General features: G+C 39.0%; 1 protein-coding gene across 7 annotated transcripts in view; it reads right to left on the reverse strand.

The window, feature by feature from the left end:
- The window catches only part of TET1 (tet methylcytosine dioxygenase 1), a 98,636-nt gene that overhangs the window by 31,835 nt on the left and 47,222 nt on the right, over positions 1-19,579 (reverse strand). For all 7 annotated transcript variants that reach the window (XM_061373955.1, XM_061373954.1, XM_061373956.1 and 4 more), the window contains 3 exons: positions 6,700-9,226; positions 5,393-5,483; positions 4,710-4,803 (listed from right to left, as the gene is read on the reverse strand). In XM_061373955.1, coding sequence (XP_061229939.1) covers positions 4,710-4,803; positions 5,393-5,483; positions 6,700-9,226 — 2,712 coding nt within the window. The remainder of the gene's footprint in view (positions 1-4,709; positions 4,804-5,392; positions 5,484-6,699; positions 9,227-19,579) is intronic.

A 19,579-nucleotide genomic window follows, 5' to 3' on the forward strand; every position in this document is an offset into this window, starting at 1 on the left:
AGTAAATGTTTAACACACCAGGCACATGTCTGGAGCCACTTCAGCAAAAACAATTTAAGAAGGAATCGAAATTAAGAAATGCAGTCAGTAACAGAAGCATGTATGGACACAGGTATTTTACAAGACCTCCTTTAATCTTAAAATGCTTCTAATGAACCAGTAAGGCTGGTTGAAATAGGGAAAATTAATTGGGAAAAACAGTTCAGTATGATCAAGAGATACATTCAATCTTTCCTTATATTTGCTTCAGCAGAGTTCCATTGTGGTGCTCTCACACCAAGTCTCTCAGGAGCCCTAAGGGCAATAGCTTGTTCATCTGCAAAGAAATGAATCTGTCCCAAAATACACTGTAAATGAGTAAGTAAAAGTCTCTGTGCAGCTGACAGAACCTTGTGACTGCAATTATCAGAGAGCACAGCAAACTTTTTCCATACGCTTTCAAACAAATTTCACAATTGTGTTTCTTTGGTCATAGCCAAAACCCAAATATGCTCCGTTATAAGGAATCACAGAATCACAGAATCCCAAGGGTTGGAAGGGACCTCAAAAGATCATCTGGTCCAACCTCCCTGCAAGAGCAGGGTAACCTAGAGAACATCACACAGGAACTTGTCCAGGCGGGCCTTGAATATCTCCAATGTGGGAGACTCCACAACCCCCCTGGGCAACCTGTTCCAATGCTCTGTCACTCTCACAGTAAAGAAGTTCTTCCTGATGTTAACGTGGAACCTCCTATGCTCCAGTTTACACCCATTGCCCCTTGTCCTATCACTGGATATCACTGAAAAAAGCCTAGCTCCATCATCCTGACACCCACCCGTTACATATTTGTAAACACTGATGAGGTCACCCCTCAGTCTCCTCTTCTCCAAGCTAAAGAGACCCAGCTCCTTCAGCCTCTCCTCGTAAGGGAGGTGTTCCACTCCCTTAATCATCTTTGTGGCTCTGTGCTGGACTCTTTCAAGCAATTCCCTGTCCTTCTTTAACTGAGGGGCTCAGAACTGGACACAATATTCCAGATGCGGCCTAACCAAGGCAGAATAGAGGGGGAGGAGAACCTCTCTTGACCTACTAACCACACCCTTTCTAATGCACCCCAGGATGCCATTTGCCTTCTTGGCCACAAGGGCACATTGCTGGCTCATGGTCATCCTCCTATCTACCAGGACCCCCAGGTCCCTTTCCCCTTCGCTACTTTCCAGCAGGTCAGTCCCCAACCTGTACTGGTACATGGGGTTGTTCTTCCCCAGATGCAAGACTCTACACTTGCCCTTGTTGAATTTCATCAAATTTCTCCCCGCCCAACTCTCCAGCCTGTCCAAGTCTCTCTGAATGGCAACACAGCCTTCTGGTGTGTCAGCCACTCCTCCCAGTTTAGTGTCATCAGCAAACTTGCTGAAAATCAGCAAACTTGATGAAAATATTAAACAGCACTGGGCCCAGCACCCACCCCTGAGGTACTCCACTAGTCACAGACCTCCAGCTAGATTCTGCACCATTGACCACAACTCTCTGCCTTCTTCCTTTCAGCCACTTCTTGATCCACCCCACTACCTGATCATCAAGCCCACACTTCCTTAGCTTATCTATGAGGATGCTGTGGGAGACAGTATCAAGTGCCTTACTGAAATCAAGAAAAACCACATCTACCGCGCTACCATCATCCATCCACCTAGTTACTTCCTCATAGAAGGCTATAAGGTTGGTCAAACATGACTTCCCCTTGGTAAAACCATGTTGGCTGCTCTTAATGACCCCCTCATCCTTGATATGTCTAGAGACGGTGTCAAGAATAAGTTGTTCCATCACCTTTCCAGGGATGGAGGTAAGGCTGATCGGTTTATAACTACCTGGGTCCTTCTTGCCCTTCTTATAGACTGGCGTGACACATGCCATCCTCCAATGCTCAGGCACCTCTCCTGTTTCCCACGACTTACCAAAGATGATGGAGAGTGGCCCAGCAATGACCTCCGCCAGCTCCCTCAGCACCCGTGGGTGCATTCCATCCGGACCCATCGATTTATAAGATGTCCAGATTGCATAGCTGATCCCTAACCCAATCCTCATCTACCAAAGCAAACTCCTCCTTTGTCCTGACTCCTTCTGGGGCAATAGGAATCCGGGTCCCCCGGGGAGAGTCTGCAGGAGTAAAGACAGAGGCAAAGAAGGCATTCAGCACCTCTGCCTTCCTTATATCCTCTGTCTCCAGGGCACCCACCTCGTTCAGCAGTGGGCCTATATTGCCTCTTGTGTTAGTTTTATTTGTTACGTATTTGAAGAAGCCCCTTATATTGTCCTTAACCCGACTAGCAAGATTAAGTTCCAAGGAGGCCTTAGCTGTCCTAATTGCCTCCCTACATCCTCTAACAACTGTCCTATATTCCTCCCAAGTGGCCAGCCCCTCTTTCCATAATCCATAGATTCTCCTTTTCCACTTGAGTTTGCCTAGCAGCTCCTTGTTTAACCACGCTGGTCTCCTAGCTCCCTTATTTGATTTCCTGACCATTGGGACGCTCAGATCCTGAGCTTGGAAGAAATGGTCCTTGAATGCTGACCAACTATCTTGAGCCCCTTTACCGCCTAGTACCCTTTCCCATGAGACTTCTCTTAGCAGTTGATTAAACAGGTCAAAGTTGGCCCTTCAGAAATCTAGAACTGTGGCCTTGCTAGGTATTCAATTCCTCCCACACAGGATCCTAAACTCCACCATCTCATGGTCACTGCAGCCAAGGCTGCCATTGATCACCACCCCTTCAACCAAACCCTCCTTGTTGGTGAGTACTAAATCTAGCAGTGCTCCTCTCCTAGTTGGTTTGTCCACCATTTGCATTAAGAAGTTATCATCAATGCACTGGAGGAACCTCCTAGACTGTGAATGATTGGCTGTGTGAGTCTCCCAGCAAATATCGGGATAGTTAAAATCCCCCATGAGGACTAAGGCATGTAGTCGCGAGGCTACTTCCAGTTGCCTGTAGAAAGCCTCATCAACTCCTTCATCCTGATCAGGAGATCTATAATAGACCCCCACAACTGTATCACCCATACCAGTCTGTCCCTTAAATAAAATTAGCATTGCCAATGAAAAGTTAATGCAACCCATTAAGAATACCGGCCTCAATATGTGGATTTTAAACAGGATGAACAGTCCTACAGGGAGATTTCAGTGATTTCCTTCCCACTCTTGTACTGAACAGTCACACAGTAACAGCAGACTTGGAAAAGCATTAATCCTTTTACGTCTGAACTTGCACACAAAAAAACAGTCACTGCTGCATAAACCAAGCTTGCACCTTAAAAAACCAAGTTAATGAACTTAAAAGCTTACTCTTGCAAAACACTTTACATATAAAAATATAAAAATCTAACTAACTGGAGAGCAGGTCCCTGTACATTGAAACAACCTTTTCTGTATGCATAAGTGCTTTCTAGTTGTCATATTGTACTCACATGTTGGACACCTACAGCCAAGCAGATATACAATAAAATCTAGCATTTCTGTTTTACATAAAAGACGGTATGCTGATACTGACAAAAGAAAAAAATCAAGGTCAAGACTTAGCTTTAAATGCCTTCTTCCTTTCAACTGCTCATGACCTTGTCTAAGGTAAGATTTTTAACTCATGTCCTCAGTTAAAACTGAGTGTTCTATTTAGTTGAAACACCGAGTAAAATCATTCCATTCTTTTGGGGTCAGTTGTTTATAAAATTAATTTCGTCATCTTTTTTTCTTGGACACTGATTTGTTATTAAATATTATCTGAAGCAACATGCAGATATGATATTCCCTTCTGAAAAAGTTTAGGTATTGCATATAAAACAAATCATTTTGTCTGTTCAAGTCAGTGTTTAGCATGCAATACCATCCACATACAATATGTAATAACCTTGGTTTTGTCATGTAGTTACAAATGCTAGTCTCCTAACTGTGCAGTTATCTTCATTACTTTTTCAATCAAGTCTCGAATTCCTGAACACAGCAATATTCTAATTTTTTTTTCTTTTAACAACCAAATTCTTTTATTATTTTCCAAAACTCAGTTTACAACATTTCCAGTCTATTTTTTACCTCCCTTAGTGGCTTCAGCAAAGATTAAGGACAATTAATTCTTTCCAAGCTCTCCCCTGGAGCTTGTGTCTGTTACCTCATTTCCTGGCTCCTAGGAAGCAATGTCAGACAAGACTTTGGTGAAAAATATCACCATAATATTTACGTTTCCAAATACTGAGTTCAGTTCCCCAAAAATGGTAATGAACTCCATGGTACATGAGACTGAACTTATTGATCCACCACACTCTCTTTTCTTCAGATGTCCATACAACTAAGAAAGGCTTTAAAAAATTTTAATGGAGAGTTTTCCAACTGTCCCCAGCAACAATCCCATTCCAATAACATGGACCACTCCAACTTTCAGACAGCATCAGGGTCTTCTTACCCTTGATTTGATCATCCCTGCTAGCTCTGTTAAGCATTTCTCTTTCACACTCATTCAAACCACAGCATAACACATAGCACCACATCTTCAATAAATTAAAAAAAAAAAAAATTCTTTTCCTTAGCTTCATCATTCAGGCAGACTTATAGATCAATTAAATGAAGAACCAGATAATCTTCATTAAAGATCAGATTATGTTTAAGATCAAGGACTACACATCATCTGATATTTAAAAGGCACACAAAACTATTTCACTGCTGTAACATAAAAACTTACCCACTTGGCAATTGGACACCCCTGAGAGCTCTTTCCTTCCTTTCCTGTATAAACCACTACCTCTATTCTTACAGCGCTTCCTTTTGCTCCATACCTGCATTTAAAAAAGTTCATGAGTTAGACAAACTGCTGTAGACCATTTAAAAACAGGACACTTTTCCACTAAAACAAGAATAACAACTTCATTTTCACATAACTGAGAACAGAAAGAAAACAAAATATTCATAATGTCTAAACCACTTTTAAATGATAACACATTTCTGCCACTAAGGAAACATTATCTGGGAAAGTAAATGTTATCTGCATATAAATCCTAGTGCACTCAGTCACTAATGTGACCTTTCTGTCCAGTTTGCCATAGCTTCTTTGCATGCAGAACACTACAAAATTCTGCCAGCTGCTGATAGCTGTCATTCCTGTTGACTTCAACAGCACCTAAGAGCACACTGCACTTGAAATTCAACACTGAAATTGCAAGAGCTCAGGAAAGACATGACAGTTTGGAACCTAAATGCTAGTGTCCAACCTCATGCACACCTGAACAGGAAAGCACTTTACAAATAAGTACTGAGAAAGTTTAGGAAAACAAAGCTGAACATAGCATCTGCTTTCTCATCGCTGTTGTTCTTTCCTGTTTAGACAGCCAAAAATACTGTGAGCATTAAATGCTGAATTTTCCTCACCTGTTCTCCATTATTTCCCTCACAGCAGCAACACTTGGTCCTGTCCCGAGGTGTGTGTAATATGGGCCTTCATCTTTCTCTATAATTTGCTCTGTAAGCAGGTTGAGAAAGCCAAGTTGTCACATACAAAATTTATTTACACCATTACAAATAAGATTAGAAATAGTTTACAGAAGCATCTTCCAAGTTAAATTACAATACAGAAAATTTGTCCTTGAAATGCACTGAATAAAGAGTATGACAGATATTTCTCCTCAGAGGCATCCAAATTAGCTTATACTTGTTTCCTTCTATTAATCTGCTAGCATTTATTCTTTATGTTATAAAGTAATCTTAATTATAGTAATATTTTGCATTCTTTACAAATCTTCATTACAGGAGCTGTACGCTAAGTAAGCTTCCCAATATCCTTCTTGCTAGGAAAACATTAATTCATTTTAGACAAAGGAAAATTGAGAGGAAAAACAAGTAACTGATAGTCATATACTACAGAACAATAAATATAATCCAGGCCTCTTAACTAGCACTCTATTGATTCAGAATATTAAAGCAAAGACAAAACAATTTGACTGTGTACAATCTGTTGTAAAATTTCTGACTTGTGTTTCCATCTGTGCGCTTTGATAGTCTGAAAACACAATATGTCTAGCACCATTAATCAAGCTGTATTTGCAAAATTCTCAGTACTGAGTTTGGCCTGACATCTCATCCTGCAATGCAAATTATCACGTATGCAGCCTTAGTGGAATGCCACCTTCCCTCTCCTCTCCCCAGTAAGAGGCACCCAGTAGCCTTTGACATAGGCTCTTCAAAGCAAACTGACATTGGTCAGCAGGATTAAGTGACAGTAGCAATACCATCCACAACTATGCCCTGCCACTTACCTAATAGCATTTAGGCCACAATGATAATATATTGGAAAATTTTTACCCAGCCCATCTCAGACAGAAACTAGTTCATAAAAATCAGAATCTGATATACAGCAGATAAATTCACACAGAGCACAAGTCAGCAATGACAACAAACAGAAAAACTCATTTCTCTCCTGGGTTTAAATTTAGGTAGAGAATTTAAACCTGCCATTCGCACTACCAAAAATAATAAATTCTTCCATGTTCTGCAGGTCCAAAGAGCACTGAGCACAAATTACAGAGAGGGACAAAATAATTTACTCCCATTTCCTAATGGCGAAACACCGATTCTTTTGCAACAGCTAAGTAAGCGACAAGGACACTTCTCACATTAAAGGAAGCGATATAACAGACCTCTATCTGAAAAACATAGGAAGACTCAGCAAAAAGACTTACCAACACAGTCACAAGTTGGCAATTCAGATTGTCCTTTTTTTGTAGGCGTATCTATTAAATTTTTTGTAGGGGTATCAAGAAACTTCATAGGTGATTCAAGGAAACTGCTGAGTGTGTTTTTTGCTGGAGAGCACCCTGAGTCACTTGTGCTCTGCAGGTGGTCAGTACCCAAACTGGCTGACGTCAGAGCAGACACTTCGCCCGCACACTCCGTATTCCTGAGAGCTTCAACAGAACCTGATACCTGGGCCGCACCACAGGAAACAGGTAGCACCTGTGACTTTGGATCTACTTGTTCGACAGCACCCTGCTGAATATAGGTTTTTTCTTCACTATGGATTTCATTAGCTCTCAGGTTAGGCTGATTAGAAGTTTGAGGCAAAGGATGCATCTGACTGACATTTGCTGTTTGCTGTACCTGAGAATTGCATTTTTCTGTAAACATCTGTAGGCTTTCACTTGGTCTGTTCAATAAGGATGCTGTTTTCAACTGTGAAAGAGCCAGAGCATTACCGGAGGACAGGTCACTATCTTGGTTACGTGCAACTTCATTTTTCAGAGGATCAGTGCCTAGTGGCTCCCCAGAACCTGAAGTTTTGATTTGCTCACTCACCACTTCACAGCCAAATAACATGTCTTTTTTTTTTTTCTCTTGAGGTATCTCAGGTAAACATCTATGGAATTTTATCTGTGTTTGTGGGAGAAATAATCTAGTTTTTTCTTGTGATGCTAAATTTTGATTCAGTGCTCTCTGTGCTTTGGTTCTTGGAGTCTTTTTTTCAGATGGAGTTGTTCTGGAGTCCTGTGGCAGGGTTTGACCAAGCTTGTGCAGTTTTGATGATATCCAAATGTCCTGTAACTCACTACGCTGGCATGACAATGGCTGTAGCTGGTTTCTATTATTTTGTTGATAGTGTGCTTCTTGAGGCTTCTTTTTGTGTCTTGGTTTCCATGGTACAGCATTTCCTTTTTTATTTGTTGGCTGCTTCTGCTTTAATAGTAAAGAACTATGATTATGCTTAAAAAGTACAGATTCTTTTTTCTGCAATACATCTTGGTTATATTTTGGCTGTCTCTCATGTGATATTAGATTAAGCAGCGATGCCTTTATATCATTCTTCTGCACAGGATTTGTCTGGTTTGATTCAATTAGTGCTGCAAGCTGAGTTAGTTGTGTAGCTACATCCTCTTCATCCTGGCTGTGAATTCCCCCTTTAATCAAAGAACTAGGTTCCAAGTTCAGATCATTACAAGTTGGGTTTTGCTCTAACTGGCCAAGAGTTTCCAAGTTATTACTTGCTTGCTGGACATTACATGAAGCATTGCAATACTGTGCAAGGGTGACTGGACTGTGAGTACAATTTTTCTTGGTAGTGTATCCTGAAAATGATGTTGCATTAGATGTTAAGTCAGATAAAGTTTTGGTATCTTTTGAGGATAACTGTAATTTATACATCTCATCAGCCAGATTGGCAGGTTTTTCACATAAATCAGAAATTGAGCTTTGGCCATTGTATAACACTGCCTTATTAGGGAGAGGGTTCTGCGAGTGAGTGCAGTGAGCCAAGAGCTGTTGTTCATTCTGTAAGTAAGCATCTTTGATTTCTTTTAGTGCAGAAGATGTGAAGGAGGAGGAGATACGCCTTTTATAACTATGGAACAAGTTGGAAGTTGTTTCTTCTGTACATTCAGTACTTTCAGTTTTAGCTGGTGAAGTTGTTTCTAAATGGACTTCAGATAACTGTGTTAAAGCTTCAATAGCTACAACCTGCTCTACAGTTAAATTTCTGGTTTTAATCAGGGACAAGAAAGTTGGCTGGAATGAAGAATCCTCATGCTGTGTCTCTGCATTAGGTACTTTAAAGCCATCCTTCCCTACATGCACTTCCTCTTCAGGCAGCTGAGAGCAACACAAGCTTTCTTGCAGATCTGAAACGGAACCTGTCTGCAGAACTGACTTATCATAATCCTCAAAGATGCTGCAAGTGCAGTTTTCCTCTTTCATCAAAACATTTCCTTGTTTTTCTGGGTGAACGCAGCCAACACCAGTCACCAGAGTGTTTACTAAGTTACTCAGATTGGTATTATTTGTCCATTGCATATGTGAGTTGCTTGTCAGATCTGTTCTCTCCTCTACAGACACTTTTTTCAGTGAAGCAACTGCTTCTGGTGGTGAATAATGTAAGGGTTTGATGCCATTTTTGACGGTCTGTGCAAATGAATATTTTGGCTCAGCTAAGTGACTGGGAGAGACTGCTCTTTCACTGTCTTCAGCGTTTTTCAAGTGTTCATTGCCTGTTACAGTTCCATGGATATCTCCATTGACATGGACACTAAAAGATGGCTTCTCATTATGTGTCCACTTCTCTGCTTCTAAGCCTGTCATTCTTTCTTTCTCCTTAGACTGCACATTTTCAATGGGTACTGTTTGGTGTGCTTTCACCCTGTATTTTTCACCATGACCACATATACTGCATTCCATGAGTTCTGGTCTGCGGCCATTTACTGGTTTGTTTTCTAAATTTGCCTATAAAATAATTAAAAAAATATTGTTGTAACAGCTGTTAAAAAACATCAAAAATAAGAAGCATAAGATTTACAGCACTTAAACCCTACTTTGACAGATGGAGGAATGTCCTAATCAAGCACAGGCACAGACACTGGGGAAAGAAACCCAACAAAACAGGAAGTCATAAACCCCCTGAAACCTAAAAACCCTGTCTGTATTTATAGCTGGTTTTCCCCACTGCTTGGGGGAGAGCAGAGGAAGAAACTGTGTGCATGTTGCGGTGGGGGGAGACTGAAGAAATGAATTATTGGATGGACATCAGCATTTAGATCAGGTTTAAGGATTCAATTTTTACTGAATTTGCATAAGCAGATGAAAGTCTCTCAATGCAGGACTGAAATACAAAGGCTTGTCCCAAAATAAGTTTAGCAGTAATTTGGCAGAATTATACCAATTTGGCTAGAGCAGGACACTGATTCAACACTTGGTTGGACACTCCAGCAAGAATGGCTGGTTTTCAGCCTAGTTTCAGGGTCTTAAAAAAAATGATAAAACCTAAGCTGAAATGGATAGTAAGCCAATTAACATAAGCTCACCTGAGCGTTATCCCCTAAACACTGTTTAGCTTCTGTATCTAGATGGTAATTTCTAGGTTTCTGAACAGTCGCTCAGGTAAGCTATCCTTAACAGTATTCTAGTAACCTCTAAATTCTAATATTTGCTTAAATATATTGTTCATCTTCACTGATATTATACAACTCATGGCTGAAGCAATGTCAACATCTAGACAGAATCAAAATACTGTGTGTTGGAAAGAATATGTACATTAGCATTAATACGGTATGAATATAAAGTAAGGATTTACACAATTTAAGTTAAAAAAAGGCAGGAACTCAGGCAGAAACAGCAATAAAGGCAAGAATCTAATTCTTATTATGTTAAATAAATTTTATTTACATTTTCTTTTACAAAATAATTTTAAGTCACAATAGACTGTGCCGGTACTTAATCTTACTTTAACATCTATGAGTTATTTAAATCACCTGTAGCCTTAAGCCCTACTTTAACAAGAAAACCAGTACTGATTTTTAAATCAGAGATAAGCAGTACAACTGATTAATTGGCACACATTGGCACTGTACTTCTTAGCAGACCCCAGAAAATAGCACCCATTTTAATATAAAACATTCAGTTAAATCAGACATGGTTTTCTGGTCATTACAACTAAAGTCCACAGACTTTTCTGAGAAAACTCAGAAGAACAAATGCAAAATAGATTTACAATTAATCACAAACATCTAGATGGAATTGCCAGAAACCCCCAGGCAAAACAAGGCATACAGACCCAGCTCCATCTGGAGTCCAGTGTCCACCTCGCAAATAATTCGTGATAAAAAACTAAACTGGGAACCCATAGCATGCCCTCAATTATATGAGAGACATCATAAATTCTCATGGAAATGCTATGTAAAAACATGTCCAGCGTAAGTCAAACCTATCAAAACTACATAAAAATACCTCATTTACTGCTTTTTCAGTACACTCAGATGCTGACTAATAGTCTGTGAGCATGAACTCCTCCAGATCCTGGTGATTTTCAATCAACAAATGGTCCATAGACCATGGGGATCACTGAGCAATTTCTAAGGGATCCACAAAAGTGGTTAAGCAGTTCTGTTGTTAGCAAGAGTAAATGCATTACATGGGCCTCTGCAACCATACCAGAAAATGTTTTAAGGGCCCACCAGTTTATACCTGTGCAAAAGCTGAATTTTAATTACCTTAACTTCACAAAAAAAACAGGATATGAAACTGCTCCTTTTTCTTCAGCAAAAGTGTATCTAGTACCTCTATCAGTCCAAAAGTTGTCCCAACCATATAAAAGCCGTATTAAAAAAAATACTTAATTAGACAATTAGGAGGCTAAGGAGATAAAAATATGTAGATTAAAATAATTTCCCAGCATTTGTACATTTTCAACACGACAACATATTTTTGCCTTTCCTTTATTTTTACAGAGGGTGTGAGTCACTACATTAAAAAGAATAAATCTAAGTCTGGTAAACTGAGCGCAGTGAGAGTTGGGGGGAAGGAGGAAGGTTCATACATGATCAGCAGAGATTAAAGATCTGACACAGAGTCCACTGACAGCACTTCAAAGTGCAAAAATGTCATCACACTTTCCTCCACTATGTTGTTCCTCAATAAAAAACTTCCATCTGACCTAAAAGCACTGCCATGCTTAAAAAACACTCAGGATATTCTCTAATCTGACAGTAGCACACAGGTGCAGTGCTGAGTCCCCATAAGACCCCAGTGATCACAGCAGTAAAGTGGGATTACTTTTAAAATAAAGTTATTCCTCATTCATCATAATTTCCACTAAAATTACTGGAAGCTTCCCACATGCAATGAGGAAGAAAAGAGAACCAGATGATTCATATCACTGGCATGATTTTGTTAATATTAAATTTTTCCAAAGAATAAATATTATCATAAAATTGGATTTGATTAAATACCCAAACCCTCTCTTTCTTTTGAGCACTACCTTGCCTCTTCTGCTACTGAACTGCAAATGTATCCTAAAATTTACCTTTTTCTTTTCTCTCTTACCAGACTTTTCACTGGGGTTTTCCATTTAATGTATGAAATTATTGCTTCGCAACATAAAAAAAAAATACAGATATACCAGCAGGGGCAGATTCCATTTGATTCTTCTCTTCAATATAAGTCTGGCAGACCAAAAGTAATATCTCAGCAAAAACCTCTTGCACCTGAACAATCTAGGAGCAATCTATCTTCAAATACTGAATAAGGACTCAAAAAAAAGTTAAAATTACAGACGAGGATACCACAATTCCAAGTAACAGCCTTAAAATTCATGGAAGTTAAGCACACAAGTCTGATCTGATTGATTTCTAAACCTTTTACACAAGTGTAATGAAAAGCTAAGGAATAAACTGGATCAATAAAAGTAATTTCCTCTCTTCCTCATTAAGGAGAGCACTACTCTATCTGGAGACATAAAATAGTAAAACATCATGCTCAAGCTTAGACCCTGCAGTAGCTAGTGCTATTAGGACAGGAATCATGGAGTATAGGCTGCTGTAGCCATTGCTGTATTACTTAAATTTTAACCAGACAATACCTCTTGTATACACACACTTACATACAACACCTCTTACATACTCTGTGAGCAGACCTCCAGGACACATGAATAGCCAGTTACAGCAAATCATTTCATCACTGTGAAAGGATCAGCCTTCAGTATTAACTCTTCTTTTAACACAAGATGCCTCTAAGGTAATGGCAAAGAGTTCACCAATTCACAATCAAAACACAATGCTAAAGACATTTCCACATATTGTGTACAACAGAGAGCAGGCCATAGGCTTATGTCTCTTGTTTCAAACCTCTACAGATGGTAACAACACATACTGCACAAGGACATGACTGGAATCAATTACTCCCATAAACAAAAAAATAAAAGATAATGCCCAGGCAAACTACTGGTAAAATGTCTCTATGAGACATTAGCTTGTACCAATAACCAGGATGACACAAAAGGCAGCTCTTCCAAGGTCACAACATTCATCAATATAAAAGGACAAGTGGGTGACAGTGCTTGCACTTTGTAACTCTTTTCCACTGCAGTGCAATGGGTAAGTCTGGGTCCTGCTGCAGTGTCTGCAGACATGTAGCCATCCCCACACACCCTTCCATGTTGGCACAGAGCTGGCAGCTCCTCAAACTTTAAGAAAACCTGGAAAAAACACCAAATGTACTTGATCTAACATTTGAACGGAGTGTTTTGCTTATGGTCCAATTGTCAGATGTCACTGCTTCACCATGAGATAAAGTACCAGCCAGCTGGCAGTGGCAATTTACCCCTATGCAATTTATTCCTACTCTCCAGCATCTGCTCCCCTGGACATGAAGAAATCCAGTGCAATGTGGGACTTGCACTGTGCAGGACCAACATACAGGGATAAGGAGGTAAGATATGATCAGGTCAGGGATAGTGAGACAAAGAGAGTATCTGCAGAGAAACAGTTGCTTATGTTGAGGGCTATGTACGAAGCTGTGCACTGGTTAGAACAGAGACAAGTGTAAGGTGGGATGCTGTGGCAAATATAAATCACCTTCTTGAAAGTCAAGGTTTCTTTGCATTCCAAAATAAATGCAGATACAATAAAACAGTTTGTCCTTAAATGTGTAAGACCACACTACCTTATGTTTGACTACTGGAATGCAGACAACAGCAACATCCTGGAAGTTGCTGCCTGAGCAGGGTTTCCAAGCAGGTAATCAGCAGAGAGGAGAAGACGCAGATAGAGGCCAAGCTGCAAGCTGGGGCATAATCCTATGAACTTCACCAGAGGCACAAAGCAATTACCACCACACTTGCATAACAACCATAGATACAAAACAGTCTCTTAATATACTACACTTCTACAACTTAGATTTTCTATCAGACCTTCTGCAGAGAAATAGATTGGGGCCTGCTATTAATGTAATACAGTCTGCTATACAGGAGATGTTCTCTAGAGGAAAAAAACAACGTCCACAGATGGCACTGAGACACAGGACAAGCTTTATAGAAACTGCTGCAATCAATGCAAATAATGTCTACTCTTGACAAAATTATGTAGACAAGTTTCAAAGGAGAAGATGGTTTACTCAGAAGAACAAGAGTTCCATATCTGGATAAAGCGACCCGATTTGGGGCAGGAAATCCAGGCTTTCCTGGAAGGATCCTCCTCACTCCCAACTCCCTGCCCCTAAGTACAAATCCACCAAAAGACACCAACTGGAGTACCACAGCAGGTACTGTTTCACACTGGATCTCATAACAGCTGGAAGGTCTGCTCTAGTTGATGGTGTTTTGGGTTTTTTTCTTATCTGTAGCCACAAAAGCGAAGTACATTATCCAAGCTACAGCTTAGCTTTCTCCTTCCCGGTTTCATCTCCATTTATATCGTCTTTGCTATGTCCAAACACCAGGTAGCTCTCCCACCAGAAAAGGTCCTTATCTTGTCTTTCCATAAGGAATTATGGGCCTTAAAATCTTTACAGCTTTGTTCTCTTCATTTTTCTCTCCTACACTGCTATCACAGATCTCCTTCCCACCTTGGGTAACAACTTCAGTGAGACCACTTACAAAGAAGATCTACAGTACAGGACCTAACAGATGCACTTACTAACAAAAGAAAAAACTACAGGACACTAATTCTGGCTCTAAAGGCTTCAAATGGTGATCCCCAGAGAAATGTATTTATTGCATTACTACTTGGAAATAGGCCTTCTCAGCCACAAACTCGAACTGTTTTGTCAACCTTGAGCTCTAAGCTGTGAAAGCTACAAACAGGAGCAAGAAAAAAAAAACACAGTGAAGGATACCCCATCCTCCTACACAGCACCCAAGAAGTGGATGTGTTTAGAAAGAAAAAAACCCAAACATTACAGTACCTTTTGCCAAAGAAGCAAACATAGACAAGCATCTTGCTTGGTGGTTTTTATTTTGTTTGGGTCTGGGGTTTGTTTTGTTTTTTACTGGTGTTTTCAATTATTCAATTATTTGTCTTCAACATTGAAACTGAGCACTCAAGAGACACTGGCAGCTCTGGAAAAATATAGCACTCAGTTAACTCACAAAAGAAAAATGATACAATCAGCAGCAATATGTATTCCCTAATACAACCTTCGCCTAATGCACTTTAACTCAAAAGCAGAGATGAAAAAAAATAAATCAGTCTTTGAATTTATCCACCCTAGCTAATGTCTATTGTGGTCTACTCATTTATGAAACCATCCCCACAGCATTACAAAAACCTTGTCTGGCCCTTAACTGTAAATGGAGAATCATCACAGTCTTCATAACAGGGTCTTCAGGGAGCAGATCACACATAACATTTTTATCAACAATCTGAACAAAAAGTGAAATTAAGACTGACAGAAAAACAGCAAGTAATTAAAAGCTAAGTCATGACACCTCCTGAACTAACTGGCAAGCCAGCTGCAAGCACACATTTCAATAGAGCTGAAGGTGAAGTGTGTCTAGCAACAAAGACATGGAACTATATTTACAAAATGCAGGTTTCTATCTTATAAAGCAATGCCTACAGAAATTCCTATTGGCACTTCATGGGCAAAAGTGTTAGTGAAATTATTTGGTGCATAAAAGACAATACAATTACAAAAAGATGAGTTACTTTCTATCCTGTACTTTGCACTTTTGCACCTGCTAGTGGAAAAAAGCATCCAGTTCTGGCATACCCAGTTCAAGCAAGACATTGATATGCTGAAGAAGGTTTGGAGGACCACAAGAATGACAAAGGATTGAAACATCTTGAAGTGAAAGCCTGAAGTTCACTCTCTACTCACTCTCTGCAATTTACCAAAGAAAAAGAGAATTAAAACGCCATGAACTGCAGCTAAGTCTATGTGGAAAAAAAAAAAATCTAAAAGAAGGGTCCTTGTTCTAGCAGACAAAAGTATAACAAAACTCAATGACTTTAAGTCAAGGCCAGGGAAGTTTGGCCTTGAACTATGGTACACATTTTTGCAAAGGCACAGAGAAAGGGTAAAGAATCGTTTTAAGCATCCTGTTAGGTGTTTTTGATGCATCTTTTTATCCATGGGAATTTTCAAATTCAAGTTATTTGAGCTATTTTTAAAACATGATGCTTAATCCAAATAAATTGAAAAAGTCTTATAACCTCTCAGCACAAGACGTGTGATCTCAGTAATCATGCTTGAGTTTACCATACGTGAACCAAACTGACGCAAGTTAATTTTCCTTTGATTTCAAGTTCAGTAAAGACCTGAACCCCTCAGGTAACAACACAACCTTCCAGTTCTAGAACCTAACCAGGAAGATACTCAGCTCCTTAATTTAGGACCCAGTGTAAGTGCTTAGCCATCTGTTGTACACCCAATTACATGATTTACAAGTTGCTACATGCCAGTGGCTGCTCTCAGACCAGATCTGCTAAGGACATACAACACAGTAAGCTAACAATGCTAACCAGCTCTCACACACATTAATCCCATTTTCCTCAGTCACTTTGAAGTGTCAGCACAGGTCCCAAATACACTTTGCAACAAGTCCCATACAAGTCTTCTACAAATTCAAACATCTATTTTATGGGTATATTCTAGCTTGGTTTTACAGGGGATGAGGGGCCGCAAAACTAAAACGAATACCTAATACTCTTCAGCAATAGAAAAGTCAGTGCCAGGATATGTCAGAGGAACAACTAAAAGTAATTCAGATAAGAAAAAAATACTAATGCTGGTCACTTAAGCCACCAAGCTACAACGCTGAGCACTATTCAGGATTGTGCATCTATGTTTTGCTTATTCTCATGAGGAAAGAAGCTAAATATTGGCAAATTATGTTTCTCTTACGTCTCAATCAAAGCTAGCACACCTATGGTTTTGAATAAAGCTAAAATGAAATTTACATTGTATGTAACTTCTGCTTTCTCTTTACATGAGTGCCAGCTTTCATTCACATACTGGAATAATAGCAATGTTCTTCTGGGGCAGCACTGCAACAGTGGTATTTGTGTTGCAGAATTTAGACAGTGATTATCCGTCACAAAAGTAAATGCCTTTTTTTTTTACTTTAGTTTTTTTCTGGTGGGGATTTTTTTGTTTGTTTTGGTGAGGTTTTTTCACATTTACATGTTTAAAGGCACAGAAATTCTCTCTCTTATTCATAAGTTCACCAAAACCTTTATTTTAAGAAAATTAAATGTAGAGCCAAATTTTACTTCATAGCATCAATTAAATTATAACACAATACAGACAACACCAACAAAACACTGACTGAGAAAGAAATTCACAGTCAAGTGTCAAGAAACAAACCAGTCAATTTTAAATCAGCCTTGAATAATCATAATATTCTTAAAGGCTGAATATTAAAGCTGTTAGGACAAGGACAGTCATATACATTCTATATATTAATTTTATATAAGTTAATGAAAACTGATTATTATTTGTTCCTTATATAATTCCTGTTTTTTTTTATGTTGGTTAAGTTTCATGTATTTGACATCAAAAAATAAAACATCTTTCTAAGAACTTATGGATTCTTTTTATCATCCAAATGGAACTTACTTCAGTAGGATTTAAATCTTTTGGTCTCCACATAAGCAAGGTTCCTAGTCGTGTCAATGGCAAAGTTTGCTGCAGTAGTATGTACTAAATTAACTTACTCAGTAACACTACGCAAAAAATTTAGTACAACACCACAGACAGAAAAAAAAATCACAGAAATTAAAATCTGCTGCTGCTCAAATGCATTCAGGCCTTCTCACTGGTTTTTTCCTACATCAGTTAAAAGCAATAAACAAAGTTGCCTAGCAATATGCTATCAGATTCTAAACACATAGTGCCTATTTTCAAAGCATTTTCTAGATATCCATCTAGAAATGTATGTACAAACAGCAAAGTGTCAACACTTTCTGGAATTTGCAAAGCCATCTCAATTATTTCAATGCCTACATTACATACAACAAGTACAAGCATTAATAAAGCTCATAATTCAGTAGCAAATACAAGTAGTATCAACAAAACAACACACCTGGAATAGGAAACCAGAGTTTACTCTGTAATGCTGAAGATTAGTTAAGAACATCTAAACAATGTATCAATATACTCATGCAACTGGTCTTCATCTACACATGTAGCTCCTTCCTTCCCACAAACTATGTTGCTTTTAGTGATTATTTTACAACATTTTTGGTCACAAACACATTTTCTACCTTTTTAAGAGGCTCCTTCTCTATATCCACTGAAGTGGAAGATCCAACACCGCACTAAAACACAGTGACAGCAAGATCTACAAATAGGTATTCAAAACATGCAAACCCCCTCCAAAAACTAGTGTAATCATTAGGTTCACCCTGTCCTTAACTCTTCCCAGACTCATTATGCCTCTGCCTCATCCATCCCTCAAGGAGCAGGGCTATCCTCACAACTGCTCATCTAACAATTGAGTTAAACCAGAAAACCCTACTTCTCTCTGTCCTCCTCTCAAAGGACAGTGCCTTTTCTTCCCTCAACATTTTGGGAAGTGGGCTGTCATGCAGCATATGGGTCCTGAAAAGGAGGTAGATGGGAGAGAGAGCAGCCCTGAAGTACTCTGCAGGAGTAGGAGGGCAAGGGAAGGAGTGCATTTCTGCATTCTATCCAGCTCACTGCATCACAGGGGAAAGTCCTCAAGGGACAGGCTTCAACCCCCCTCCCCAGAAACTTGCTGGAAAAATTAAGGATTAGAAAATTACTAGAGTAAGATGAATAATTTACAGACCATTTACAAAGGCATTCTTTGTTTGGACTCCATTAAAAAAAAAGTCTACATACTTGAGTAGTCTTAGTACTTGAGTACAAACAAAATATGGAACTGCCTCATATGTTCACAAGCGCATTCATGTGAAAGTGCTGGAAAAGCTGCATATGCAAATGTGCTACTAAATTACAACCAGAATCATGCCTGCTCACATTGAGTGAGGTGCACTAGCTTACCAAGAGCAAAACTAAAACTGATCCCATTTAGACACATATCCAGCTTGAAAAAGCACAAGATTTTTTTTTTTTTCAAATGATACCTAGATTTTTATTTTTTTAAACTAAATTAACAGCTAAGTTAGTAACTGATCTTATTCTGAAACATAAATGTTAACTAATTTGTGTAGGCCACTCACATACCAAAGTAAGCTCTCCCTATCAAAACAACGGACCAAGAAGGCACATAAGAAATAATCAGACACTTTCAACCAGTACTCAAAGCAATTTTAATTGGTATTTATTGAAGGAATATGCTCCAAGGTGACAGTGTCCCTTTAAAAAACACAAAGAATAAGGTCAGTATTTTCTGGACAACATCCTTTCCAACATGTATTACACCATTCTGTCTTCTTCCTCTGTAAAATTCCACTGCAGTGCAATTCCATCCATTGACTTGCTTGTATCTTATTTTTGAAGGGGGGGAAAAAAGTAGTAAGATTTCATCTCTTCCAGCTAAATATTCTTGCAGATATTTTGAACTTAAAACATACTATAATTTAGAGTATATGTTCAAAATCAGTTCAATCCATGCTCACTTAAAGCATTATCATAAACACATCAACTTGACAAAAAAGGTGTATTTTTAACCTCTTTAAGCAGCAAAACCAAGACTGCATCATAAATATGACAGCAGCAGGGCTGCTGAACCAGCTTCATATTTTAAAGTTGTTTTTTTTATTAAGACAGACTGCTTCGTATGAAGAGAGAAAAATTAAGAGAGTGCTCAAGTATATATCTGTAGCTTTGGTGGAAACAAACTTTAACTGGTTCCTAGTGCAATGTTTACAAACAAAC

The sequence above is a fragment of the Neopsephotus bourkii genome, unplaced genomic scaffold, assembly GCF_033783945.1.
Source record: "Neopsephotus bourkii isolate Nb327-2 ecotype Australia unplaced genomic scaffold, CSIRO-AGI_Nbou_v1 NB_1634, whole genome shotgun sequence".
NCBI classification, from domain to species: domain Eukaryota; kingdom Metazoa; phylum Chordata; class Aves; order Psittaciformes; family Psittacidae; genus Neopsephotus; species Neopsephotus bourkii.